Here is a 27,478-nt window from a genome sequence, read left to right as displayed (position 1 = left end):
TTTATTGATATTTATTAAATAAATGTTTTCTAGATGTATATAAAAACCTGAAATGTGTTGCATGAAGTGTAAAATGTATTATGTAAGTGATAAAAAATTAAGGAATATACATAAAACTATTATCTATTAAGAAATTGATTTTATTTTTATGAGTTATTTATAAATTTAAAATAACATTATGATTATATTTTTTACTTAATTTTTTATATAAAAAAAAAAGAATATAAAATAATAAAATATTTAATCATTGGTAAGTATAAAATGTATAAATTATAATTAATATTGATTATGAATTAATAAATAATTTTATCGTATTAATATTATTAACACTTATATATTTAAAATTATTTTAAATATATTTATGCATGTTATATAAATAAAATAATATTAATATATTTTTTTTTGTTTTATGGATAATGAAATTATGATTAATAATTTAATAATTAAGAAATATTTATAATTTATACTTTTTCAATATTAATGAAAATACAATTTATTTATTGATATTATTACTGATTTATTAAAAAGAATATTTTGTAACTAATTATTATTATTATGTATAAATAAATAAAATTAAATACAAATGACTCAATTATAATAAAAAATTGTTCCCAAATTGAGATTTCCTATTTTATATATGAAAAATTAAAAATAAATATATTGTAAAAATAATAAGCTAAGTAAGTTGGAATTAAATATAATTTTTATGTTTCTAAATGAAATTTGGTATAAACATAATGTTCTGATATATCAGGTAATTTTTCTACTTCATGAATAGTTGGTTCTATTTCTGTTTCTAGAAGTATTTGATCTAACCACTGTTGAACTTGTTCTGTATGTCCATGAGAATTATGTTGTTCTTCTATGATATTCTTTCTTGAATTCTTATAATTTTTTGCATTTTCTTGTTCATTTATATTGGTAATTTGAAGATTATAATTATTTTCTTGTAACTCTGTATCCATCTTTGAAGAATGATCAATTTTTTTTTCAGAATCATTTTTTTGAAATGTAGGAATGAGATTAGAATTTTCCATTAAATTTATTGAATTAGGCAATTTTAATTCCGTAGAAATATCATCTATCTTTTCATCTTTTATTGTACACGAAAATTTAGTTTTTGTATTAAAAGGAATAATTCCTGTATTCTTAATAGATTTATCAAAATAAACATGATCTTTATTTATGTCTTGATATTCTTCAATTTTATATGGTTCCAAATCAGTGACTGCTGTTGAATTAGATCCTATAAGCTCTATTCTTCCAAATTGTTTTATTTGTTCTTCTAAAGCATTTCTTTCATTTAATATGGCTATAGAGGGAGGAATTTCCTGACTGGATAATGCTAAAGATATTTGCTGTCTATAAATTGCTTCTGATTGCCTTAAAAGTTGTTTTTCTCTAGCATATAATGTTTGTGCTAATTGAGCAAAACATATTTTAATTTCTTCTTGAACCTTAAAATTAATTATATTACTTTAATATGTATAATTACAATTAATTAGTAGAATATAAAATGTTTAAAAAAATTAAATATAATTCTACGTAAATATCATATTATTGTTTTAAAAAAAAAAATAAAGCATTTGTACATAAAAAAGAATAAAATTGAAAATAAAAAAAGTGAAATTATATATATATTTAATAAAATATTTTTTTATCAATTATTTAATCATAATTATTGTAATTGTAATGATTTGAATAAAAACAGTTTAAAAGTTATAACCTTAAAATAATTATATATTATATAAATACTTCTCAAAATATATATTGAAAAAATTACCTGAAGAAATTGTTTTTCTAAAAAAGTTCTTTTATCAGTTATTAATCTTATTCTGACAAGATGACTGTCATTGTCGGTATTTTCTTCATTTTTTTCTATCATGTTATTTATTTATTTTATTTATTGAAATAATTAATTTTGCAACGCAGCTTTATTAGCAACGAAACGCAAAATTAATATTGTTCAATAATTAGTTATTTTTTCTTAAATGCAAATATAAAAACATTACTTCAATACACTTCTAAAAACTATTCATAAAGAATTCAACTTCTAATCATTTTGCACCTGTTATATTAACAACTGCACTGCCATCTTAATATTTTAAAAAATTTATATTTTTTAATTAAAATAAAATATTAAAAATTATAATTATTATGTAATTATTTAATTGTAATTACATAATATAAATATCACAAGATTAACAAAGAAAAAAAATATATAATAAAATATAAAATAAGGAGAAAACTCAAAACTTGCATCCTTACTATATGTATTTATGTATTCCATGGTTTTCTATATTTAACTTAATATAAATGGTTAACATTATTCGTATATTATAAAAATTGTATATTATTAAATATATATATTTTAGATATATATATATTTTATATATATATATATATATATATATATATATATATCTCAATAAAAATTAAACAATTTTTTAAAAGTTAACTTTATTTCTTCAAAATTTTTATTATACATTCTTTTTTCTTTATTTTTTGTTTTTTCACATAAATGAAATTCTTACTTTGCATGTTACATTTCTTAAGAAAAAAACATGCGTAACAAGTATGTAATTACAACAAATACTATTAAAATAACTAATAATAATAATAATGTCAACTAAAGATATCATGGATTTTATCAAAATAATCTATAAATAATTTTTTACTTAATTGAATGACATCAATAAGTATTGTTTTTCTATTAGCAATACAATAAAGATATCTATATTTTTCTATGCAAACTACTATTTTTATTAAGAAAAAATTTGCACACACATTTTCTGCAAAATCACGCATAAATCGACATATTTTTTAAATGATAAAAAAAATTTCATCTTGACAATTAACTGAGTAGTAAAATACAATAATCATGGCAGCATAAATATGTACTTTATAATCAAATTTAAAATGTGCAATATTTTTTATTTATGGTACATGTCCGATATTGCTAAAATAAGTTAGCAGCTAAATTTGTAACAAGACTTACACGAATAGTTTCAAAACTTTTAATATTTATGAAGTACTTGAAATATTTAATTTTAGAATTATCTTGAAAAATAAAACATCGATTATTTTCTAAATGCAATTTTCTTATGAACAATTCGTGTATATAAAAAATTTCATGTATTAATATAGTAATAGGTAAATTATTCTATTTAATTTAAAACTAAACACACATTTTTGAACACTTTTAGTTATTTTGTAATTAATGAGAATTTCTTTTTCTGAGAGAAATCTAATCATTATAATCTGGATCATTAAAACGTTCGTTTAAATAATACAAATTTTTTCATATACAGGAACACAATAAAAGTATTTTTTGTTTTTTCGAATGAATGAAGAAAGTAAATTTTACAATAAAATTATTACCAAAGTAATAACAATGTTATTAAATCATTAATTCGTTAAATTAATGATAGTTAGAAAGTAATAATTAAAACCATAAATCCTTTTTAGGATTTAAATAAATTCCCGGCAGTTAAAGTGGCGTCAGTTCGACCGATGGCTGACCCATTTTCATTCGTAGACTTGTTACATCATCTTCTATTCGTACTAATAACTTGTATTTCTAAACATACAGATTTAAAAGAAAATGATAAAATATTTTATTAATCAATAAATATATGAAATTTTGTTTTAAAAAAAAGGCAATAAATATATATTATATTTACCGTAGATCTATCTCCTGGTGTTGTCATCCAGGCATAAATCATATAACCAGGTATACAAAGCATTGAAGATAAAGCCGTCATCCAGCCGAGTACATGCGACCACCATGGATATTCATAGTCTAAATATTTTACAGGTGTCCACTGTACGAGATTGAAGATAAAGACGCCCTATTAAAATTAGAAAATAATACATACTTTTAAAGAATTTTTTAGAGAAAACATTCAAAGTGAACAGTAAAAAATTAGGAAGCATTAAAAATTTATTAATTATTAAAAATTTTTAATTTTTAAATTTTTAATATAAACAAAAGTTTACTTACAACACAAATCATAGGAGTAGTAATAGTCCAACACAGTTTCCACCACATAAGAGGATAATATCCTATCATGTCTCTTATAGCATCATAGAATCGATTGACACCAAAAGCCCAGCTTATAGAGATGCATTCAAAAAAAATTAGGAAAAGAAGACAAAATCCGGATACTGCATACGAATCCAGGATTTGAAAGACATACATGCCACCTTGTGAAATGCAAGATAATCCAATAATATAAGAAAGAACACAAACAATCGCAATAAAGATTTCTTTTCGTCGACGAAGCAATTGCGGCCATTCATCCACCTTGAATATTAAATAATTCAAAGTGAAACTATTTATTCTATACTAAGAAAATTTAAAGAATATTACTTACCATGGCAGTAATAAATCCTTCCATGGTACAAAATTGAGAATCTAAACCTATAAGAAGGAGCATAAAGAAAAAGAGACAAGACCAAAGAGGAGCTCCAGGAAGTTGAAGAACTGCGGATGGATAAGCTAAGAAAGCCAATCCTGGACCAGAAGCGGCAACTTCTGCGACTGGCTTTTGTTGTTCATGAGCCATAAAGCCTACTACGGAAAATATGACAAAACCGGCGAACATACTCGTCGAAGAATTTACCGAACAAACAATTAAAGCATCTTTATAAACATTATTTGTAAATTTGTTGTAACTACCAAGAGCTACTAATGTACCCAAACCTAGACCGTATGAAAAGAAAATTTGCGTAACTGCATCTATCCATACCTGTAAAATATATATAATAGATTATTGTTAAAATTAAACAATAATATAAAAAGAAAATAATTGTTACATTATATTTTTATTGTTATTTTTACCTCAGATTCTTTTAATTTAGAAAGATTTGGACTAATATAAAATCTAATGCCTTCCATAGCTCCAGGTAAAGTAATTCCACGAATCAAAAGGATCGTTAATAAAACATAAGGAAATAAAGAAGTAAAATACACCACTTTTCCAGTCCATTTGACACCTTTCCAAATGCAAAAATAACAAAGAATCCAAACTAAAAGAAGTGTACCAGCTAATTCCCAACGAATATTCCCCACATATTCTACACCTTCGCTAATTTGAAGTGCTCGACGTCTAAAAAATAATATTTCATATAATTAAAAATATTCGTAATTTAAATATTTAATAGTTATTATCAATAAAATATAATAATTAATGATAAAATATTATTAATTATTTAAGGAAGCTTACTCCCAAAATTCTTTGACCGGATCAGTTAATTCTGTGATAGTCATATTAACGTCGTTAACAGAACATACTTTAATAAAATTATGATGCTTAGTCATTTGAAGCCAACATGATAGTGAATCTCTATCATAGGGATTCACACAATTTTTTGTGTTCCAATAATTGTTACAACTTCCCCACGGTAATTCTAATTAAATATAAAAAATTAATACATTTGCTGAATTATTTATCTGTGTTAAATTTATTTCTATTCATTTTACATAAAATTTACAAAAAAATTACAAAAAAAATAAATAATTAAACTAACCACTACGCATGGACATAAAGAAATAGAAAATAGCCCAGGCGAGGATAACGATATAGTAAACATTCATCCAACAGGACATGACAGCGGCAGCGTATCCGATACCCTTAAAAAGAGGTGCTATTTTGAAGACGCCTAAACCACCAACAGTGAGCATTTGACCCAGAGCTAATTCCATGAAAAACATTGGAATTCCAGCAAGAACTAATGTCAAAAAATACGGAATTAGAAATGCACCGCCACCATTCTTATAACAGAGATATGGAAATCGCCAGACATTTCCAAGACCAATTGCCAGGCCCACCTATGGATTGAATTTAATTAGTAAAATTAATAATATTCAAAAGATAAAAAAAAATAAGAAATTAAAAAATTAAAAAAACATCATAATAAGATAATATTATAATAAGATATTATAAATTAAAGTTACCACGCTCAAAATGAAATCTAGCTTGGTGCTCCATGTACCACGTTCTGGCAATGGTTTCATTTTATTAGAAGCAGATGTTAGATTCAATGCAGTTTTGTCAGGATTTTCAGGATCTGCGAGTTCCGGTTCTCTCGATGCTTCCGTCATTTTAAATGATTTTATTCGCTCACCGTGAAGAAGTTCTCCCGTTTTTGATTATTTCTCTCGCGTGTTCCTGTATTGGTCGCGGAACTACCGCGAAGACATAACAGTGTTTCTGTCGACAATTTCATATTTTTATATATATTTCTTCGTTTCCTTTAATTAGTCCCTCAATGTATTAATTATATACAAAATATTTATTTAATTCACATGAGTGAATTATAAGCTCTTGTACAGATTTTCAAGGTTAAAAGGATGTAGTTTAGACAAAGAACGAGTTTGACCGAGTTCTTTTTCTGAGACCGGATGCGATTTGCGTTTTGTCGTGTGGAAAATCTACGGAAGACTATTACACGTTGAAATTCAAGAATACCGGCTGAGTGGAAAATGGCAAATCAATGACTGTATGAAATCTGTATTCTATATGTTCCTAAGAAATTAAAAGTTATATTTTATTTGAATATTTCAAATATTCAATAAATATTTTAAAATGAAATGAAAATGAAAAGTAAATAAATCTTACAGTTATTATAAGATATAGATATTTTAAAAATTAGTTCTGGTTTAGATATAAATTAGTTTATCGCGGAATTAAGACTGAAATAAAGAATAGTATTTCTAATTTAAAAATCAATAAGAAAAAATTAAAGCATAAAAGTAATATCGATACGATCTTGTTAAATGCGAATGTCCGGCTGGGGAACTCTGTAATGAATATCCGAGTCCATGCACGTTCCCCCAAAGCTCATCACACCCCGACCCCTTCGCGGCCGATCTATTGCCTGAATCCCTCTTCCTCTTCCACGCTCATAAAAAACAGCTATATTCTAATTAGCCGAGAATGCGTTGTTCCGCATAATCGACATTGCTGTGATCTTGAATTTTTCGCTTACTATTAATTGCTTCTTCGTTAAATTCATTATTTTTTCTGCAATTCTTCTTTCTATTCTGATTACACGTATATTTCTCGATTAATGACGCATAGAAATGTCAAGCACATGGTTCATCTTCTCTAGACTATTTTTTGCTTTTTTTTTTCTTTTTTTTTTTCGATAAAGTGATTTGCGAAATAAAATAGCTTTATACAAACCTAAGTGTGATATATTATCAATCTCACGACACTGTGTCAGCCGTTTAAAAATTGCGCTTCCGTGATCACTATACTTCTTTCTTTTAAATTTCGGACACTTCGTGAAAAAAACGGAAGTTTTGAAGAAACAGTTGCGCGGGAAATTCGGATTTGAATAGAATTTCAAGAATCGAGAATCTTGTATGCACTACACTGTATTCACTCTTGATTCTTCACGCAATAACTTGATCAGATTAAATGAGATGCAATTCATAGTTCAATCGAGTTTTCGAAGCAAAAAAGTATAACACTTTGATTAGATGGAACCTCGGCAAAATGGTATTCGACGATCAAGAACTGATGGGTTCTCTTGATCCTGGTGGCTCTAATGATCTTACGATCATCGATTATTATGTACAATTTACATGAACGAGAATTTACAATCTTTCGTTTTTTTCTCCGTTATTTTTTTTTCGTTTTCCTTTATTGTTTGTCTGGATGTTGATGTTTAAAAGAAGATTTATGTCCGAGGGACGATGCGAATGCTCAGCCGGTCCGCTCAGAACTGGAATCAAGAGTTCACTTTCGACAGCGAACTAGCTGAAATATCGGGGGTACAAAATCGGGGGATCCCCCTTTTCCTTTTTTTCCTCCGGTTCACCCTTGCCGTTTACATCGGTGTCATACATTTATTCCGCGCGCGCTCACTCATGCCTGTCGCGAATTCAAAGCAAGAGGGGACGAGGAAAACAAGGAGAAAGAGGTCGCAACAGTATATCATCATCAAGTTGACGGCTATCCCGATGATATTTTGCTCTTTATTGTCACTGTTCAGATATATATATATATATATATTACTTTTCTGTTATTTTGATAATTTTCCACTTTACAATTTTATTATGATTGTTAATTAAATTATATTAATTTGAAATTTTTAAAATAGCAAAAAAGAAAAATGCTCTAAGATGTAATAGAAATATTTATAGAAATGTTTATTATAAATTGTGGAAATTATTTTATAATTGACCAAAGGATAATCTTAAAACAAAAAAAAAATCGTTATTTTATTCATATGAACTTCATTTCAACATTTATATAAATGAAATTTTGGTAATGCTTAATTATCTTTTAGTTGAGTTTATATTATCTGAATTATCGTTATTCCTCTTATATTTTTTTATAATATGATTGAAAATGTAAATTGTATTTTTAATCCAAAATAAGTAAAAAATTAATTTATTAAACAATTATTATATTTGTATTATATATATAATATAGTATAATGTACATAATATATTATTATGCATTTTAAAATAACATCCTCTTGTATAAATATGAATTCTTTTTAATTGAATGAAAAATCATAACTGGTAAAAAAAAATTAGATAAATTTTCATTATATGAACAATTTAGTTGTAAAAAATCATTTGTTTCTTCGGTATATAATTAATATGAATTTATATTCTATTGTATGTTTTTAAAATTTTAATTTAGAGCTTATTGTAAGAATTTCCTCCAAATAGAATATAGTTGTTTAATGTATAAAAATAAAATTTCAAATATTTTATATATATTGAATAATTAATAGTACAATATTTTCTGAATTAATATTTTTATTATTGAAACTGTATCAAATAGGCAAGTTTCTGTACTTTCTGATAAAGTGAAAGAGTGCGATAAAGTAGGTGAGCAAGACTAGGAAGCTAGTATATCCGGAGGGTTCACGTGACACCGATCTATCGCTACATCCGTTCTGGGTATACTCCGTAATATAGATCATCAGGATGATCGACATTAACTCATACAAATTTCAAAGCATCTACTATAGATAAAGAATACTCTTCGATCTAAAAAATTAAACAATAATAAAAGAATAAAAGAACTTTCTTATAAATACTTGTGATTGATTTTTGTTTTAATAGAAAGAAATTAATATCTATAGAAATTTCTCTAAATAAATTGAAAAAATAACTTCTTATTATAATAAGCAGATTCAATATATAATGATCGAAAATTTGTAATTTTTTCAGAAAACAGAAAACTTTTAATGTAACTAATTTTTATACTTTGTATGCGCGCACGTATACACGTTTTGATTGCTCGTTAACGGTTAGCACGGCAGAGGGGAGCATCCCCAATGACTAGAGGATGTGCGGGAAGTGCCGCGGGAACCGTATTAAGAATTATTTTACAGGTCATATTTTTTTACGAATCAAATTTTTTTACGAACTAAAAAATTATTGATATTAAAATTTTTAATATCAATAAAAAATTTTTAATATTAACAAACAAAGATAAAATATAAATTGTTTAAAAAATATAAAAAATGAATAACAGATAAATGAAAAATAATACAAAATATAAAAATAAATTATTTAAAATTAAATTATATTACATAAATATTTCTTATTAAATTCGTGTTTTATAAAATATTTATTTAAATATAGTAATTATAAAAATAATTCTTAAGTTATTTTTTAAACATTATAAATTAAAAAAATTAAATGTTTTATTCAAACGATTAATAATTTAATAATTATTACTTTTGTTTTCAATAAACACAAACATATTAATATTTTTTATCATATATCAAAAAATTTCTTATATAAAAAAAATTTAAATTTGTTTAAAATTATATAAAATTAAATAAATATTAAAATTTTTTTTTCCTAAAAAATTTTGTAAAGGTTGGTATCAATTTATTTTTGCTAAATTTGGCAATCTTGCTGTACACTGCATTGTGAGAATAGGAATTAAGTTTTCTAACCTACAATATTCTACAATATTCTAAATACAATATTTCTTTTTCAAATAAAAAAATTAGTTTATTATAAACAAATAGAAAAATTTTTTTATTATTATAATGGCAGAAGCAATGCGTCAAACCGTAGCTGGAATGTTAAAAGGCATTGAAAGGTATACATTTATTATTTAAATATTTAATCAAATTCATTTCATTCTTTATAATTTATCTTAATAATATGAAAAATATTTAAAAATTAAATATATTTCTTTAAAATTTAATTATTAATTTATTTTACATTTTTTTTAAAATATTGATTATATAGTAATTACAAATATTACTATAAATAATATACTATTTTATATAATTGTAAAAATTAAATATGCTTGTTAAATATTATAAACACAAATATCTATTTTATTTTAAATAAAATAAATTTCAGATATAATCCAGATCATTTAGCAACTCTAGAAAAATATGTTGAAATACAATCAAGAGAAAATGCATATGATTTGGAGGCTAATTTAGCAGTTTTGAAACTGTATCAATTAAATCCACATAGATTTAACATGGATATCACATGCCAAATATTGTTAAAAGCTTTAACAAATCTTCCTCATACCGATTTTGTTCTTTGTAAATGTCTTCTCAGTGAACGAATTGTAAGTTTTTCATTTTATGAACTTAATAATATTTTCATTAATAAATATTTTTATTTATAATATAAATATAGATCAAATATAATTTTGATTAAAGAAAAAAGAATATAAATATATTAAATATAAGTAAATAAAAAAATATAAATATATATTATTGTAATGAAATACATTTATATGTTTTATTTTAATTTTTTAATATTTTAATTATTATTAGAAAAATTAATTTTTTATTATTGATTTAAAAACCAATTAAGTAAAAATTATTTTACAGATGCAAGAAAGCCCTATTAATCAAATTATGTATTTGGGAGACATTTTAGAACAATGTGATTTTCAACATTTTTGGGATAGAGTCCTTTCTATGTCTGATCTTTGTGATAGAATTGTAGGATTTCAAGATTCTATAAGAAAATTTGTTTGTCATGTAGTAGGAATCACATTCCAAACAATAGATAAAAGTCTTCTAGCACAACTTCTTGGAGGTGTTGATGGTAATCTTTTTTTAAGCACTATAAGAATTATAAAAATATTCACAGAATATTTTGTTATATGATATTATATGTAATATTAAATTAAACAAAATAATCATAAGTTTAACATAAATCTATTAAACTTAATTAACATCGTTCATATATTTTAAAGTTATGCAATATTTATAAAAATCTTTTTAATTTAATTTATAAAATGTTAAATTATTCTAAAATATATATATATATATATAATAAAAATATATATATAAATTTAATAATAAAATAATTATTTTAGATCCTACATTAAAACATTGGGTAAAAAAATATGGATGGAAAGAAGAAAGCAAATCTATTATTTTTATCGCCAATCAAGATGAAAATATCAAGACAAAAAATATTACAGAAAAAATAGATTTTGAAAATGTTGCTGGTTTAATGGCTGCTTGTCTATGAAATTTATATCTTAAATTTTTTTAAACAAAATTTCTTGTTTTTCTTATAATCTATCTTTTCTTATAATATAATACTTTTTTATGTATAATAATTTTATAACATATATATAAATGTCATAAAAAAAATATACATTTTGCACATTATTTAAATACAATTGAATTATATTAATATTCTTAAAAAATTGAAGACTAGTACAATTGAAATATTTTAACAAAAAATATTTTTAAAAAATGACATTTCAAGAAATTTTTGAAAGATACTAAAAAATTTAATTATATATTCTACAAGTTTTACTAAGATTTTGTTGAATATATTCAATGACTAATATTACATTCAATGTGATTACTAACATTTTAGTCACATGAATATTAAATTTAAGTATATTTAAATTTATTTAATTGTATGGAATGTCTCATCAATAAATATTAAAAATTTAATAATTTATTTTAAACTATATTCTGATAAAAAATTAAATAATAAATTCAACAACAATAAAATAAAAATATAAATTTAAATATTAAAATATCTTTTTTCCTATATTTCTTTTTTTTATTTCTGTAACTTAATATAAGTTTATTTTTAAAAATTAAAATAGTATAAACTCTAGTAATAGTAGTTTTAGATAATAAAATGTTTTCAATAATATTTACTTTAAATAATTTAGGTTGTTTATATAAGCAATTATAATTATGTAAATCTTTGTTTTTCAAATTTCATATATCATGATGTATGATGTTTTAATTCATTAATTGTACTTAAATAATAAAAATTTCTGTAAACATATAAAAAAATACTTATGGCAAACAAAGCCATAACAAAAACTTTTACTCCATAATGTGCAATCAAATATTTATCTAAACTTCATGATCTATCAGGTACGCATCTTTTCGGAAAGTATAACGTGGTGGGTTTTGGCAAGGAAACATCCACAAAATTGGATGGCTCTTACCACAAACCTCAGAAAGTAAAATCAAAGTACGTGAACTGTTTCTTTTATAATGATGATTATTCTGCATATGTTCCATTATATTTTCTTCTCCCAGGATACCTTGAAATTGGTCTACAAGCATTGCGATGACAAACATACCAAATAGTGCTGATTCCAATACCAATATAACACAGTGTAAGCTGTAGAAAAAACTTTTTGATTATTTCATTTTTTTAAACAACATATTTCTGTTATATTAATACTCAATTTTTATATTAATGTTTATATTAAATAATTTTTAAATTTAAATTTGTTTGTAAAAAATATTTAATATTATTAGACTTAATAATCTTCTTTCTACATTCTATAATGTTTTTTTTCTCAATAAAAACTTAATTTTTTTTTAATAGAGATGTTTGAATTGTAATTATTTTCTCAAACAATATTTACATATAGTTATATATTTAAAATACACATACATGCGACTCTGTTTGACAGCTATATCATTACTGCATCGAGAACATTCTAAAATCCATGAGGTTATCACCAAGCCTAGAGCATAGAGGGCCAATATTCCAACATAGATCAGAAATTGAATAAAGTACTTTTGATTTCGTTCTCCAACACAGTTGTTTATCCTTTGAGCAACATTGTAAATTAATTTATAATAAAAAATATTACATTAAAAAAACTACTATTAAAATATATAAATTATAAATTTATTATTGTTATATTATTTTCAATATAATAATAAATATTTTATAAATGCAATAAAAAAACTTCAATACAAAATAAAAATTAATAAATTATTTAATATAGTTTATTTATATATATTTTATTACATTAAAAAATATCATAAAACTCTTTCTTGCAAGTTGAAATATTACCTCTATTAAAAATAAATAAAAAAAAAAATAAGCTATCAATATATATTATAAACTTCATATCTTTTAAAATTGTAAACAATTCTTATATACTTATAAAATTATAGCATACCATGGACAATGATGATCCATTCTTCTAACACATCGTTTACAAATTCTACAATGACATGCTTTAGGTGGTCTATATGTTTCACATCTAGTACAAACAGTCCAACTGTCTCTTTCATCACATTCAATTTTCGTTTCTGGATTATCTGTATGAATGTCAGAAAAATCCATACGACTTTGAAGTAGAGGTACAACACCAGGATCACTGCAGACTGCTTTCAAATGGGATGTTATCAATAATAATACAATGGTGTTGAAAGCCACAACATGAAAAGGACCCCATAGACTGTACATAATAATATAAAAAGAGATTAATAATATAAATTAGAAAATAGTTATCACAAGTGCATTTCCTGAAGTTGCATTTTTAATTACAATATAAAAATATAATAATGTTTAACAAGATGAAAAAAAAACATTCCATTAACAATATTTTATTAAGTTAAATTAAAAATATTAAAAGATTAAATTAAAAGATTAAAATAGGCATATTTATATTGATAAAAAATTTATATAAAATTAATTTAGTACAAACAAATATAAAACTACGAATAAATAGAATTATAAACACAGAAAATTATCAAATGCACCTGTCTTGTAAACTATGCAGGATAACCCAACGTACGACAACGTAATCTGCATAAAAGACAGCAACGTACGTAATTATGATACACACGATCCCACAAGGGTCTTTTACAAACATTTTTATTTATTCCATACTCTTTATTAGGAAATATATGAAGTATCGTCACAGATTAAAACGATTTCATATTATTTCATTTTCCATTGAATTTACATTATACGAATTCAATTCAACTTTTAAGAATTCCATTTAAATTCAAGTCTTTTTATTCTACAATTGCACTGAAACACCAAATCGGAATCGTATTTAAGCAAAAAGAAAATTTATTTCACTAAATTACCTTAAAACAACACAAATAATAAATTTTCTGACCAATACTGATCATTATTGACTAGCCTAAACTGGCCGCCATGATATCACTGTTATTAAAAAACCACGTGACATTCCCTACCTCATTGTATATTTTTTCTCCTACTTAAAAATATTAAATTTTCGCTTCTTTATTAATACTATAAATATAACAATTAAATATCATCAGCAATGATAAAAATGAATTAAAAATTATTAAATATAAGTTTATAAAATTTCATTGTTCCTATAAAAATGAAATTAAAATATTAAATTTATATATTAGTTTTTTAAATTTTATAATATGAAATACAATAATGATTAGCATAATTATATCAAATAATATAATAATATAACATAATAATTATATTGAAAAATTAATATTAAGAACAAATATTTTTAAATATTATTTGACTTCATTAAATATTTAAATGGAAACATATGAACGTGACAGAGTATCGTTTCGTATAAATATACAATAATGCATAATTAAACGAAAACATTATTTACAAAACTAATTGCAAATAAAAGTAATAGTAATAAATAATAATAATAATAATAATAATAATAATAATAATAATAATAATAATAATAATAAAAATTAATAAATAATAATAACATTAATAATAGTAATAGTAGTAGTAGTACTAGTAATAGTAGTAGTAGTACTAGTAGTAGTAATAGTAGTAGTAGTAGTAGTAGTAGTAGTAGTAGTAGTAGTAGTAGTAGTAGTAGTAGTAGTAGTAATAGTAGTAGTAGTAGTAATAGTAATAGTAGTAATACTAATAGTAGTAATAGTAGTTGTAGTAGTAGTAGTAGTAATAATAGTAATAATAGTAATAATAATAATAGTAGTAGTAGTAATAGTAGTAGTAGTAATAGTAGTAGTAATAATAATAATAATAATAAAAATAAAAATTAATAAATAATAATAGTAATAAAAATTAATAAAATTAATAAATAATGATGATGATGATAATTAATAATAATATTGATAATAATAATAATAAATAATAATAATTGATAATGATAAATAATAATAATAATGATGATGATGATGATGATGATGATGATGATAATGATTGTGATGATAATTAATTGATAATAATGATAATTATAATTAATAATAATATTAAAAATTTATAAATAATAATAATAATAACGATAATGATGATGATGATGATGATTAAAATTAATAATAATGATAATAAATAATAATTAATAAAAATTAATAATAATAAATATTAATAATAATAAAAATTAATAGCAATAATCATAATGATGATGATGATGATAGTAATAATAATAATGACAACAGTAACAATAACAATATTAATAATAATAATAATAATAATAATAATAATAATAATAATAATAATAATAATAATAATAATAATAATAATGATAATGATAATGACTATTGTTGTAGTTAACAATGATAATAATGATAATGATAATAATAATTATATTGATAATGATAATGATAATGATAATAATAATTATATTGATAATGATAATGATAATGATAATCGAGTCATTTTGAATCGATTAATGATAAGTATAATGAATGAAAGAAAGGGACAGTAAAAGACAGATAGGAAAAATGGTAAAATAATGGTAATTTGCTATATCGGTGACTGTAATGGTGTAACAGTAGCAATAGCAGCTGTATAGACTTCAATAGTAGTAGTTAACGATAGCTGTAGCAATAATTTATATTTTGAATTTAATTTTCATGTACAGACTTAAGCTCTTTAATCTGTTTAATAAGATACGCTTTCTCATCATTAAATTGTTCGTCTTCCGAACGATCAGTGTGGAAGCGCGTTAGAAATTCGATTAATTTTTCCTGATTGCGCAATAATATATCTAAAATTGGTTTTGGTTTATTTGGATTCGCCACGAACACCTAATAAATTATAAACAAATTTTTTAAATTATTTTTTAATAAAAATAATAATAATGAGTTAAACTACAAATAAATATACCTTAAACACATGAAACGCTTCAAATTGAATATTACGTGATTTTTCTTTAAGCATATTCATCATCAATTTCAAATTATCAGGATTTGAAATATACCGTGTCATTACCTAAAATTTAAAGATTTTTTAATTTTTGCGATCTTATAATTGTATATATGAGACATTTAAATAATCATACATACAGTGAAATTATGTCTATCAAGTAAAAGTTCTCCTAATAGTTTCAAACTCTGTCGTCGTGTAACATAATTTTCTGAATTCAATAACCTTTGATAATGAGAAAAAACTTTATCGTAATTAATTTCTAAAAACTCAGCGCTCAGTATTTTATGCCTGGTAAGTAATTCCTAAAAACCAATATACTAGATGCACCAAGTATGTTTTATTTTAAAGTACAATCATGCATTTTATCATCGCTTACTTTGAATGTAGAAAACGCGTCGGAAGCTATGTCAAAAGTTGATACTTCAACATATCTGAAAAAATTGTAAAAGTCGTCCGAATAGATCATGATTTTAGCCAAGGCCTCATATCTTGCACACTCTCTTAACATAGTGCCACAATTTAAAGCAATGTCTTGGTGTTCATACCTATAATTTTTATAATATTAATAATAATTATGAATTGAAATATTTGTCCAAATATTTAAATATAAATTCCATAGTTTGAATTAAAAATTGTATTATAATAATATTAATTGATATAGTACAAAACAAAATATAGATAATAATAATAATAATAATAATATAATATAAATTATATTTTCGAAAAGATTGAGAACTTACCCAGACATAAGAGTAAATAATATTTCTGGTTTAGTACATATATATTCTACTGTTGGAGATCTGGTTCCAATTTGTCTCCGTAATATGTTATTAAATACTTGAGCAACATCTTTTTTTCCCTAATGAAAAAATATTTATTAAATATTCAATTATTATTAAATATTATTAGTATTATTAGTATTAGTATTAGTATTAGTATTATTATTAAATATTATTATTATTATTAGTATTAAATTGTTAAATAATAATATTTTAAAAGAAAAAATAATAAAAAATAAATAATAAAAAACTATACATATGTATCACATAAGAATATTATATATATAATAAAATATAATATAATTTTGATAAATTCATTTTCTGATATAAAATTATTTTGAAATTTATAATATTATAATATTTATTATTAATGCATGTAAACATACCTCAAAATCTATGCGACTAAGATTTTGCACAAGTAAAAGCAACAAATTACTATTATACAATTCCTGCGCCAATTGGGCAACAACAATATCTGCTTGAGGTTCTGTTTCAGCTGTTCCATAAAGCATATTTTTTATATGTACTAAATTTTTACTGACATCCTCTTGAGCCTAAAAATGAACGTATTGCGTCATAGAAACCGAAATATAGCCTCACAACATACCTTTTCTACCTTCTTATCACCACGCTCCAATGCATTTACTGCTTCCTTAAGAGCTTTCACCACCTCCGCCGGACTCTTTTGAGACTTTCCGAACAGAGGCATGTTTTTCACAATGTACAGACCTTATGGAATATATAAAAATAATAAAAAAAATTAATTTTTTTATTTTAATAAATATTTTACATATTCTACATTTAACACAATTAAATATTATAATTATATATATATAATTTATATACATATTATATAAATTTTAAAAATTTTTCATTTTGATATTTTGTATACAAATATATAATAAAATTAAATTAAAAACAAGTATAAGTAAATACAAAAATTATAAAAAATTTACATTAAAAAAATTACGTGATTTAATTGATGAATATTTCAAATTCTAAATTGAAATTTATACATAAAAATTGTTCTATTCTATTATTCATATTCTAAATTTACAATAGTTTAATTTTTTTTTTATATATATATTCATATAAAGAATTTGTATTATACAATGTATTTTGCGAATATTTCTTTCACATGTTAAATGCTTTACAATAAATTATATTAAACATATTTCTTCAGGTTATATCTGTAGATGTAAATGTCAAATTTGTTAGAATCTACGACCTATTATCATCAAACATGATTTTATAAATATTAATTTCTGTCTATTCTTCTTTTTAGAAATGTATATTTGATTTAACCTAAATTTTGATTTTCGTAGAAATGCATTTAAAAATTCAAAAAATGATTTAAAAAATAATTGAATCAAGAAACACTGTAAGAAATATGCCGAATGAAATAGTTGCAACAAAAATGGAGGTCGTGTATTAAGTCGATTAACGATACAATGACGATAGAAAGGTTCAGGTAAAAAAAAAAAAAGAAATCAACAAAACAACTCAAAATTTATACATATTTATACAAGAGATAAATAACATAAAATAAAAATTCAATAATTTGAAGAAACTAAAAAAAATTAAGTTGCGACTAGGAAAAGTATGAGTTCGTTTAAAGGGATAACAAACGTTTTTTAACCTGAGCGTTTCAATCGTCTTATAAGGCTTAAAATAATCTTACCATTCAGTCAAACCCTAAACGAACCCTCAGCCTCAGTTCGAAGTATTCTATATGATTCTTTTAAAAACACACATATAAGGCAACTACTTTTCAACTTAATATTTTGAGTTAAAAATACAATTTATACTATTATGACAACTCTATCAATAACAGATTCCAATCTTACGCACTGTAATATAATTTTTGTTTTTTAAGAATACTATAAATAAAATATGAGTCTTTGAAAACTTTTGATTAATTGCACGATTCTATGACGTCTCTTATCAAAATTCTTTCACGACTAACGCCGAATCTGCAAAAATATTATTGGTCTTGACTATCTAGAAACTTTTGTTTCAACCAATTAAAAGCTTTGAAAATAAAATCGAAATTCAATTCGTTTAATGAAGATATAATCTTATTATTTGAATAAATTAATTTTTACAGTATTTTCTTATATATAGTTAAATTAAATATATTAAAAAAATATATTAATATAATATTTCAATTTAATAAATATAAAAAAAGTCATCAAAAAATCATTTTAATATTATTTTGAATTATGAATCATATTCTAATCATATCTAAATCATGAAAAATATTTTTTATAGGGTTATTTTATATATAATATTATAATATAATATATGTATATATTATTATATATATATTGAATCATATAACGCGGAAATTTGTATAATCTATAATTTTTTTAAGCAAATCAATAAAATATAAATCTTCATATTTTCATTAATTTATTTTGTCATGATATGACTTCAAATATAATTTTCAATATAATTTTTTAGACATCTATCGTATAATAATAGATTTAATTATATTCAAAATTAATAATAAAATAAATTATAAAAATTTTTTTTAAAAATATATAATAATTATTTTTAAATATTTCTGTGAAAATTAAAATTTATTGTATGAAATTGTAAAAAGAAAAAATAAAAAAATATTTGAATTAAAATAATTTTTTCTACTCTATTTATAAATATTATCATATTTATGAATATAAAAATCATTATAAAATATATAAAATTATTTAAATTAAATTAAATTATATGTATAATTTATAATATTATAATATTATAAATTGTGATGTATTATGCATTTTTCTGTTTCGATTTATTAGTCTTTACATTTATATTATTTATTGGACCAATTAACAAGTAGATATTACCAATATTAAAAATAAAATCCCGATAGTAATGTTTGGCATCTTATAACACTAGAAACAGGTTTTTCTTACAGAGATTACAGTGCCCATAAACGTGGAACAGAAGGGACCACGTGACTGAGAAGGTAACCAATCAGCTGTTTAACTTTGTCGTGCCGCCAAGCTCGTCTCTATTCTGTACTGTGCACGCGGAAGCTAGATTTTCGTGTGATATTTTTGCAAGTAAATGAACGTTTTCTTAAAATGGTTATATTAGTACGATAAAAAAACGGCTGAATTTTACTTTTGTGTGTGTAATAAGACGTTTTTTGATCGGTATATCGTTAAATTCTGTTCTCAAATGGTTCTATATCATAGTCGCCATTTTGGTGATAGACCGAGCCAAGATTAGCGAGTGTACCTATGATCTTTTTATTTTCACTCGGCATTCGGTCGATCGTCGTGATCGTCGGTGACGCCGGGACGGAATTCTAACCTCGAGGATGACGCAACAAAACAAAACGATGAACTTTCTCATACATGACGCGAACGGTGAGTATGCCGAGTGCGCGCCAATTATCAGCATGCCTTACTTCGATGATAATGTCTTAATTTTCTTTCATTTTCCTTAAGATCACTCAGTTTTAATAATGTTGTCTTGTTCCTGGATTCATGCTTATGTTTCTATTATTTTTTGTTTAACTCTTATTAATTATGAGTCCGTGTAGGCTCTTTTTTTTTCATATTCATGTTAATCCTATGCTCTATTTCTTTGTAAGCTATTTGCATTAAATGTATGGAAAAATGTTTTTATTTTATTTTCTATTATTAAGCAAATCAAAATAATTTGTTTTAAAGTTATTTTATCTTAGATTGTTAAAGAATGTATATATTTACTTGTTTGATTGCTTATACAAAAAAATCACTTTTATTTTCTAATACTTTTATTGAAATAAAAATCTTGTTTACTTATTTATTTAATTTAGTTAAAATAATTTAATTAAAATAAATACTTTGAAATATCTTTGTTATATAGTATATTGACATTTAATGTTTAAATTTAACAAATATTTAAATTTTTTATAAGTTGTTATTGTCTTTGTATTATAAATCTGTGAAATTTATTATGTATATTAAAAAATCTTATTTTTTTATTGAATTTATAAAAAAATTAAAATATTAAAATAAATATATGATATATTTGTTTATTAAAATATTAAAACAATACTATAAAATTTAATATTTTTTTTTAGGTCATCCACAAGTAATAAAAGTAGTACAGAGTACAGCTAATAAAGCATTGGGCGGTATCGTCAGTACAACAAATGCAGGTGGCCTTAAAGTCTTTAAGACTCCGAGCCAAGAATCTCAGGTATAATATGTTTATAAGAATTTTAACCTATTATTTGAACCTCTTTTGATTATAATCTTTTATGATGATAATTTAACTATTTTTTTTACTATTGAATTCAATAATGTTTTTTTGATATTTAGGTTTTGTCATCTAACGCACAAGTTCTTAGAACTATCAGTCTGCAAAGTCCTTCAACTCCAGGTCAAAGTAAGTTTTTCAATAATTATTTTTATTTATATCTATTTTATATATTCTTTTATATATTTTTTTATGATAAAACATTAAAACAATATATTTTTTAAAATCTTCTCATATATCATTTAATTTAAAAAAAAATAATACAATGTTTTATAATTATTTTAGGGTTGGTTACAATACCATTACAGAATACAAAATTGGCAACAACCAAGGCTGGTGAACCTGTACTAACCAAGACTATACAATTAACATCTGCACAAATGGTATGCTTTATTTAAATATTTAAAAATTATTTAAATATTTAAAAATTATCTCTTGAATATTTTTAAAAGATAATCGAAATTTAAGAATAAACTTTTTAAAATTTAAGAACTTTAAAAATATATAAATAAATAATTTTTATTCTTCTATGTAGAGTGATATAAAGCAGGCAATAGTATCTCAACAGCAACAACAACAACAATCTGCTAATCAACAAATTGTGAAAGATGCAAGTGGAAAAACATATATCAGTCCAATATTGGATCATAGTGGTTCTAGAAAAAGACAAGATGTTGAGGGTGGTGATTTTGTACCAGAGTAAGGATTTATAAAAATTTGTTTTATTCATATGATTAATTTTTCTTTAATTTATAGATTTATAATCATATGCAGATAATATATGCATAATATATGCTAAATTTTTTTAATTATTTGAATAAATAAAATTTAATTCAAAAGAATTAAATATTTTTAAAATATTGATTTTTTATAATATATTTATTTTTTTAACAGTAAGCGAAGAAAAACAGAAAAAGTAGGTAAAGGATTACGTCATTTTTCAATGAAAGTTTGTGAAAAGGTCAAAAAAAAGGGAACGACGTCGTACAATGAAGTTGCGGATGAACTTGTTGGAGAATTTACTAATCCTGCTCATATAAATTCGTTAACAGATCAGGTATTTTTTTTATTTCTTTTTATTTATATTATATTAAAAAAAAATAAAGAACTAACTGTAATATATGTAATATTTTGTTTAGCAATACGATCAGAAAAATATTAGAAGACGTGTTTATGATGCTTTGAATGTTTTAATGGCAATGAATATTATTTCAAAAGAAAAGAAAGAAATCAGGTGGTTAGGTCTACCAACCAATTCTCTTCAGGAATGTTTGGCACTTGAAAAAGATAAAAAAAAGAAAATCGAGAGAATTAAAATGAAAACACAACAATTACATCAATTGATTCTCTCGCATATCTCTTTTAAAAATTTAGTGGAACGTAATCGTGCCAATGAAAGTCTGCGTGGCCCACCAAAACCAAATTCTGCCATTCAGCTGCCATTCCTGATTGTGAATACTAGCAAAAAGACTGTCATAGATTGCAGCATTTCAAATGACAAGTAATTTAAAAAAATAGTAATTATTGCTGTTAATATTTATTGTATTTTAATTGATAACATACTTGTTACAGAACCGAGTACCTGTTCAATTTTAACGATAAGTTTGAAATTCACGACGACATTGAAGTTTTAAAGCAAATGGGTTTAGCTTTCGGTATATAATTTTAATATTTTTAAATATTTAATTGAATTATATCTATTAATCTTATTAATTAAAAAAAGTAATATTTAAATAGGTTTAGAAAAAGGAGAATGCACTGAAGAAAATTTGCGTAAGGCCAAATTAATGGTTCCAAAATCTCTGGAAAAATATGTGGAACGTATGTTAATTATTTATAATTAAACAGTTTTCTAAATCATTATATAAATTTTGTTATATATTTCTTTTTAGAATTAGCATCTGGTGATTTGGAAAAATTTATACCAGTGACCATTCCTGGACCAAGTACCTCAATGGAAGACCTGGACACAAAATTGGAAGGTTCTCGACCTCCTTCATCTTCTCATACTTCACTTTCAGAAGATGTTTTATCGCCACCCTCGCAGTATTATTCCGAGGAAGAAGATGAAGAAGAAGAAAGCGATCAAGATGACCAAGCCGATAGTGATCTCGAAGTTAACTAGCACTCCGAACGATTTTCTCGGGGCTGGACTCAGGGTAAATAATTTATTAAATACATATAAAAAAATCATAAAGAAATCTTTATTGTGTAAATATACTATTTTATAGGATACTCGTCATTGTTAGCAGCGTATTCGATATGGTCGTCATCGATATCGCTCTCAAAAATGTCATTTTTATGCGCAATCAAGATGCGAACGAATAACGGTAATCGGGGATCTCTTAAATATGAAATCTCGTTGTCACCGTTAATAAAAGTCTGTTAATGAAAAATGAGAATGGTCAAAAAGTGAATTAAATGTCGATTGGGGCCAAGGAGAAATAAAAAAGCAAGAAATAAATCGTGTAGGAATAAAACTCAGAAAATTTCAGAACGTCTCGTCTGAAAAAGAAGATTTTCGTGCACGACGATCGACAGGATCCATGATTATGCGGCGCGACTGAAACCCGGGGTGCTATTTTAATTGTGCATCATCTTAACAGGTTTATATGACTAGCATCTATGTATTGTAAATTATAATCTTGACAATGATATCGATATTAATGTGTACGAGACATTATGACCAGTACTCATTTTCTTATGGCACGTTTATAATTAATATCGCCCGAATTAATATGCCGTGATGGTATTCTGGATACGGGCACACGTCTGATTCAATTTCGAACTAAAAATAATAAATTGTAATAATGTTATTGCACTGTGTATATCAATTTTCTTTACCTTTATGTGTTAATTGCTTTTCTATTTAATAGAAATTTTTGCTTGTTTCACAACTCTGATTTTATATTGTGATAGTAAAATATAATTTATAAAAATATAATATTAAAAGAAGTATTATTTTCATTTTAATTTTTATGTTTATATTGTTATAACATGTTATAATTAATTTTATATATATATACATATATATATATATATATATATATGAAATTTTTTATGAAATTAAAAAAAGATCAGTTTCAGATTTATATTTAAAAACATTTTATAAATTTAATGTTAATAATCAGTAATAATATATCAATGTTCATTAAATTAAACTAAAGAAAAAATGAGGGAATAATATGAATAAATTTTATGAAGAATCAATTTATCCTATAATTATAAAAACAAATATATTATTACAATTTTTACATATAAAATATTAAATTCAATATTTAAAGAATTTAATATATTATTTTCATATTTTAATTATTTCATATTTAAATTATTTTTTTTTATTTTAATTTTAATATAGTTATTCTTATTACAAAAATCATAATTTATTCGAGATCATCATCGTCATATAAGTCATCAAAATCTGAAAGAAAAGATTATACATAACTATATTAATAATAAATTATGATAGAATATAATTTTTTTTTACCATTGAAGAAATCTGCATGCACTGCTTTCTCACTTGCAGTTAGATCAACTAATAAGCGACTACCTCCAACCTAAAATATTTTTAATAAATTTATAATTTTATCAATATATAATTAAAACAAATTTAATTTATTAATTATTAATAAAAATTATAATTCAATAAAGAAAACATAACCTTTAAAATTGAAACGTACCTCTTCTAACTCGATATAAGATCCAGCTCCTTCTGGAAACATTTCATCTGCTACAAGAGTAGGTTTCATTTTATTACAAATAAGAATTAAACAAATTCTTTAATTTTTTGTTGTTTACAAATGTTAATAAGATACAATAAAATAATGATCTTTTAACTAAAGAATTTGAAATCTTTCATTAGCGCCCTCTGGAAGAAAAAGATAAATTCATACAACCGGATATTTTAAATTGAATTTTTAAAATTCTCTATATATTTACAAAAAAAAAAAAATAAGGAATTAAATAAAATGGAATTCAATAATCTTCATTTTTTTTAAAAAACTGTAATTATTATTAATCGTAATAATATGATTATTGACAATGACGCGGCTATGTGCACATTAAAACACCTTAATCCGTATCTTACAAGACCAGCTTTTCTTTTACATTATATACAGTAGCTAAATATTGTATTATTTCACTTTGCAATATAATAAAACTATTTATATATTTATATATTTATATATGCACGTATGTGTTCTGAAATCATTGTAAGTATCCACATTTTTATTTTATATGTGGACATATACAACGAGTTATGACAATTTATCATTATCGAATTCTTTCTATGCTTAGCGTAAGTAAGAAATGATTCGAAATTAAATGATTTTGCTTGGCTTTCGTCTTCTCTATACAACACAATAGGCTCCGCTAAGGCTCCGCTTATCGCCGACAACTTTTTTTTCCGGCTTCCAGGGTGTATAACGTTATTTCTCCTCTCAGAATTCAGAATTCTAACTAATTTAATAATAACATCTCATTCGATTCTAGAACCAGTCAACTTGGTTACTATTTAAACAATTAAAATCAATCAATCGAAATTCTTTTGTTCATTGTAATTATATATTATTTACAAATTCATTAAAATTAAACTTCTCTTTCGTTGAGTTCGCATATTCAATCGTATTAATTGTAACTCTTTATATTTTATGTAAAATTAATTATATAAATAACAAAAAATATATATATCAAAATTTGAAAACAAAAAAAAAACGATCTACATGATTTTCTTGTATCCTATATCCTTTTGGATAAATTACAGAAATAAAATATTGTACTATATCACTTAAATGAAAAGATTTTTGAGCTAAAAGTAAGATAACTTTTGAAAATAACTATTTTGAAAATCATTTGTGAATAAGAGATATGCAGCATTTAGTATCTGTACTTTTAATATATTATACTATCATTCTATATAATTCTAATTTATTTTAGTTCATAAAAAATGTTAATTAGATCGATTTTTTTTTACATATCAAACATTACGAATGACTATAATTCAAAATTAATATTATTATAATAAAAAAAAAAGAAAAGCATTAATAAAATATTTTGCATTTGCACATAAATCATAATTCTATTGTTACAAAATATTAAATGAAATTTTTAAAATCGATAAATAATAAGAAATAAAACTTAAAGATAATAAACAAGTCATGAAAAATTTAAAAACGTTTAGACGTTTTTTTTTTCTCTCTTTTTGTTAATTCTCTTAGAGATATTTCATTCAAATGTACGAGATCGTAAAAAATTGTACAAAATTTACATACAGAAATATAATATCATATAAGTACGATATGCTAGAGTTCTTAAATTCTTTAACATTGATCGTCAATAGTTTAAAAAAAAAATATGAAAGAATTATAATTAATACATCATTAAAAGTCATTGTACTATTAGCTCAGAAATCTCTTATACATTGGATATCATAATTCCAAAAGAACATTATACATACATAAAATAATATTAAAAATGAGAAATATTAAATATAGACAAAATTATCGTTCAAAAATATTATCATATCATTTTGATAATACTCAGCTTTAATATTCATAGTTTAACGAAAATAGTTCTTTCATTTGAAAACGGTAATAAGTACAGAAAAATAGACATAAAAAAATTTGATTGACTGGATCTAGGATCAAAATATACGGTCCGCGCAGAGAAATTCCGTACCCCAGATTCCAAGCGAAGAAATTATGTTTATCTTCGTCATACAGCGCAACAGGAAAGAAGTTATATTTTTCCATAGAAAGAAAAAGTTTTTTCCTCCTTCCTTATCGCTGGAAGTTCAACGAGGATAAATATTTTTCAACGCAGAACATATTTTGAATATGGATATGGACGATTATTTTCGATTACTATTTTTCATATAGCCCATTTTTAACGAACATCTAGAAATAGATGTTTATTTATTATCATTAAATTATGCAGTCGTCTTTAAAGAAAATTTTATATTTTTAGAATTCGATAAAAAAAATGAGATTATTTAAAATCAAAGTAAAAACGTAAAAACTAAAAGGAGCGAAAACGAATTAACTATCGTATTACAAACTATGCTATTGTATAA

The 27,478-nt window shown here is 23.3% G+C and overlaps 7 protein-coding genes across 21 annotated transcripts in view; 2 read left to right on the top strand and 5 right to left on the bottom strand.

Annotated features, from left to right (window-relative positions):
* Positions 1 to 122: 122 nt before the first annotated feature.
* LOC108001863 (uncharacterized) lies at positions 123 to 2,221 on the bottom strand. Its single transcript, XM_017063135.3, has 2 exons — positions 1,784 to 2,221; positions 123 to 1,457 (listed from the first exon to the last, which is right to left on the bottom strand). The coding sequence occupies exons 1-2, from the start codon at positions 1,883 to 1,885 to the stop codon at positions 705 to 707; spliced, it is 855 nt and encodes a 284-aa protein (XP_016918624.1). The 5' UTR covers positions 1,886 to 2,221; the 3' UTR covers positions 123 to 704.
* Positions 2,222 to 2,739: 518 nt separating this feature from the next.
* Positions 2,740 to 7,966, bottom strand: LOC108002167 (sodium- and chloride-dependent GABA transporter 1). Of its 4 annotated transcripts, none has more exons than XM_017063686.3 (9): positions 6,624 to 7,966; positions 5,960 to 6,530; positions 5,533 to 5,833; positions 5,229 to 5,412; positions 4,844 to 5,111; positions 4,377 to 4,751; positions 4,004 to 4,306; positions 3,684 to 3,851; positions 2,740 to 3,580 (listed from the first exon to the last, which is right to left on the bottom strand). In XM_017063686.3, the coding sequence occupies exons 2-9, from the start codon at positions 6,104 to 6,106 to the stop codon at positions 3,491 to 3,493; spliced, it is 1,836 nt and encodes a 611-aa protein (XP_016919175.1). In that variant the 5' UTR covers positions 6,107 to 6,530; positions 6,624 to 7,966; the 3' UTR covers positions 2,740 to 3,490. The 4 variants fall into 4 exon arrangements, with proteins under 4 accessions (XP_016919175.1, XP_061935966.1, XP_061936017.1 ...); XM_062079982.1 differs by having other exon boundaries at positions 7,191 to 7,957; XM_062080033.1 differs by having other exon boundaries at positions 5,960 to 6,436; positions 7,191 to 7,957.
* Positions 7,967 to 9,867: 1,901 nt separating this feature from the next.
* Positions 9,868 to 11,938, top strand: LOC108002183 (eukaryotic translation initiation factor 3 subunit K). The gene is made up of 4 exons (XM_017063713.3): positions 9,868 to 10,085; positions 10,355 to 10,574; positions 10,843 to 11,062; positions 11,337 to 11,938. The coding sequence occupies exons 1-4, from the start codon at positions 10,033 to 10,035 to the stop codon at positions 11,492 to 11,494; spliced, it is 651 nt and encodes a 216-aa protein (XP_016919202.1). The 5' UTR covers positions 9,868 to 10,032; the 3' UTR covers positions 11,495 to 11,938.
* A 95-nt stretch (positions 11,939 to 12,033) lies between these two features.
* On the bottom strand, positions 12,034 to 15,649 carry LOC108002184 (palmitoyltransferase ZDHHC7). Of its 4 annotated transcripts, none has more exons than XM_017063717.3 (5): positions 14,338 to 14,608; positions 14,074 to 14,278; positions 13,419 to 13,700; positions 12,902 to 13,060; positions 12,034 to 12,622 (listed from the first exon to the last, which is right to left on the bottom strand). In XM_017063717.3, exons 2-5 carry the CDS (start codon positions 14,115 to 14,117, stop codon positions 12,349 to 12,351), a joined length of 759 nt encoding a protein of 252 aa, XP_016919206.1. In that variant the 5' UTR covers positions 14,118 to 14,278; positions 14,338 to 14,608; the 3' UTR covers positions 12,034 to 12,348. The 4 variants fall into 4 exon arrangements, with proteins under 4 accessions (XP_016919206.1, XP_016919204.1, XP_061942464.1 ...); XM_017063715.3 differs by having other exon boundaries at positions 14,005 to 14,278; positions 14,338 to 14,595; XM_062086480.1 differs by having other exon boundaries at positions 14,040 to 15,649.
* Positions 15,650 to 16,035: 386 nt separating this feature from the next.
* LOC108002007 (protein Mo25) lies at positions 16,036 to 19,124 on the bottom strand. Of its 9 annotated transcripts, none has more exons than XM_062086442.1 (8): positions 18,836 to 19,124; positions 17,762 to 17,883; positions 17,541 to 17,708; positions 17,116 to 17,234; positions 16,752 to 16,920; positions 16,513 to 16,677; positions 16,334 to 16,438; positions 16,036 to 16,254 (listed from the first exon to the last, which is right to left on the bottom strand). In XM_062086442.1, exons 2-8 carry the CDS (start codon positions 17,861 to 17,863, stop codon positions 16,072 to 16,074), a joined length of 1,011 nt encoding a protein of 336 aa, XP_061942426.1. In that variant the 5' UTR covers positions 17,864 to 17,883; positions 18,836 to 19,124; the 3' UTR covers positions 16,036 to 16,071. The 9 variants fall into 9 exon arrangements, with proteins under 9 accessions (XP_061942426.1, XP_061942436.1, XP_061942452.1 ...); XM_062086452.1 differs by having other exon boundaries at positions 18,794 to 18,838; XM_062086468.1 differs by having other exon boundaries at positions 17,771 to 17,883; positions 18,794 to 18,838.
* A 950-nt stretch (positions 19,125 to 20,074) lies between these two features.
* On the top strand, positions 20,075 to 24,224 carry LOC108002110 (transcription factor Dp-1). Its single transcript, XM_017063588.3, has 11 exons — positions 20,075 to 20,528; positions 21,230 to 21,348; positions 21,471 to 21,537; positions 21,694 to 21,791; positions 21,944 to 22,107; positions 22,303 to 22,465; positions 22,548 to 22,909; positions 22,981 to 23,063; positions 23,146 to 23,229; positions 23,301 to 23,567; positions 23,640 to 24,224. Exons 1-10 carry the CDS (start codon positions 20,480 to 20,482, stop codon positions 23,531 to 23,533), a joined length of 1,422 nt encoding a protein of 473 aa, XP_016919077.1. The 5' UTR covers positions 20,075 to 20,479; the 3' UTR covers positions 23,534 to 23,567; positions 23,640 to 24,224.
* A 1,168-nt stretch (positions 24,225 to 25,392) lies between these two features.
* Positions 25,393 to 27,478, bottom strand: part of LOC108001991 (PHD finger protein rhinoceros) — a 17,182-nt gene continuing 15,096 nt past the window's right edge. Inside the window, exon 11 of the transcript XR_009833011.1 lies at positions 25,393 to 27,478. This exon is cut by the window's right edge and continues 1,380 nt beyond it. The gene's annotated coding sequence lies outside the window, so the exon portion shown is untranslated.

This window comes from Apis cerana, linkage group LG1 (assembly GCF_029169275.1).
Source record: "Apis cerana isolate GH-2021 linkage group LG1, AcerK_1.0, whole genome shotgun sequence".
Classification (NCBI taxonomy): Eukaryota; Metazoa; Arthropoda; class Insecta; order Hymenoptera; family Apidae; genus Apis; species Apis cerana.
The sequence above is the reverse complement of the archived record's forward strand: the minus strand, read 5'-3'. Positions and strand labels throughout refer to the sequence as shown.

What these genes read in the sequence shown, in the direction of transcription:
- LOC108002007 (XM_062086434.1), bottom strand. Translation starts at nt 18,487, where the DNA reads ATGCATTTCTACGAAAATCAAAATTTAG. An exon ending in ACGCGTTTTCTACATTCAAA is followed by an intron (nt 16,678 to 16,751) that starts GTAAGCGATGAT and finishes ATTGGTTTTTAG; the next exon opens with GAATTACTTACCAGGCATAA. An exon ending in TTGATAGACATAATTTCACT is followed by an intron (nt 16,439 to 16,512) that starts GTATGTATGATT and finishes TTTAAATTTTAG; the next exon opens with GTAATGACACGGTATATTTC.
- LOC108002167 (XM_017063686.3), bottom strand. Translation starts at nt 6,106, where the DNA reads ATGACGGAAGCATCGAGAGAACCGGAACTCGCAGATCCTGAAAATCCT. An exon ending in CTACTCCTATGATTTGTGTT is followed by an intron (nt 3,852 to 4,003) that starts GTAAGTAAACTT and finishes TAATTTTAATAG; the next exon opens with GGCGTCTTTATCTTCAATCT. An exon ending in CACCAGGAGATAGATCTACG is followed by an intron (nt 3,581 to 3,683) that starts GTAAATATAATA and finishes CTGTATGTTTAG; the next exon opens with AAATACAAGTTATTAGTACG.
- LOC108001863 (XM_017063135.3), bottom strand. Translation starts at nt 1,885, where the DNA reads ATGATAGAAAAAAATGAAGAAAATACCGACAATGACAGTCATCTTGTC. An exon ending in TAGAAAAACAATTTCTTCAG is followed by an intron (nt 1,458 to 1,783) that starts GTAATTTTTTCA and finishes ATTAATTTTAAG; the next exon opens with GTTCAAGAAGAAATTAAAAT.
- LOC108002110 (XM_017063588.3), top strand. Translation starts at nt 20,480, where the DNA reads ATGACGCAACAAAACAAAACGATGAACTTTCTCATACATGACGCGAAC. An exon ending in TCTCATACATGACGCGAACG is followed by an intron (nt 20,529 to 21,229) that starts GTGAGTATGCCG and finishes ATTTTTTTTTAG; the next exon opens with GTCATCCACAAGTAATAAAA. An exon ending in TCTGGAAAAATATGTGGAAC is followed by an intron (nt 23,230 to 23,300) that starts GTATGTTAATTA and finishes ATTTCTTTTTAG; the next exon opens with AATTAGCATCTGGTGATTTG.
- LOC108002184 (XM_017063715.3), bottom strand. Translation starts at nt 14,117, where the DNA reads ATGTTTGTAAAAGACCCTTGTGGGATCGTGTGTATCATAATTACGTAC. An exon ending in CTGCATAGTTTACAAGACAG is followed by an intron (nt 13,701 to 14,004) that starts GTGCATTTGATA and finishes TATTATGTACAG; the next exon opens with TCTATGGGGTCCTTTTCATG. An exon ending in ATGGATCATCATTGTCCATG is followed by an intron (nt 13,061 to 13,418) that starts GTATGCTATAAT and finishes TGTTGCTCAAAG; the next exon opens with GATAAACAACTGTGTTGGAG.
- LOC108002183 (XM_017063713.3), top strand. Translation starts at nt 10,033, where the DNA reads ATGGCAGAAGCAATGCGTCAAACCGTAGCTGGAATGTTAAAAGGCATT. An exon ending in GTCTTCTCAGTGAACGAATT is followed by an intron (nt 10,575 to 10,842) that starts GTAAGTTTTTCA and finishes ATTATTTTACAG; the next exon opens with ATGCAAGAAAGCCCTATTAA. An exon ending in ACTTCTTGGAGGTGTTGATG is followed by an intron (nt 11,063 to 11,336) that starts GTAATCTTTTTT and finishes TAATTATTTTAG; the next exon opens with ATCCTACATTAAAACATTGG.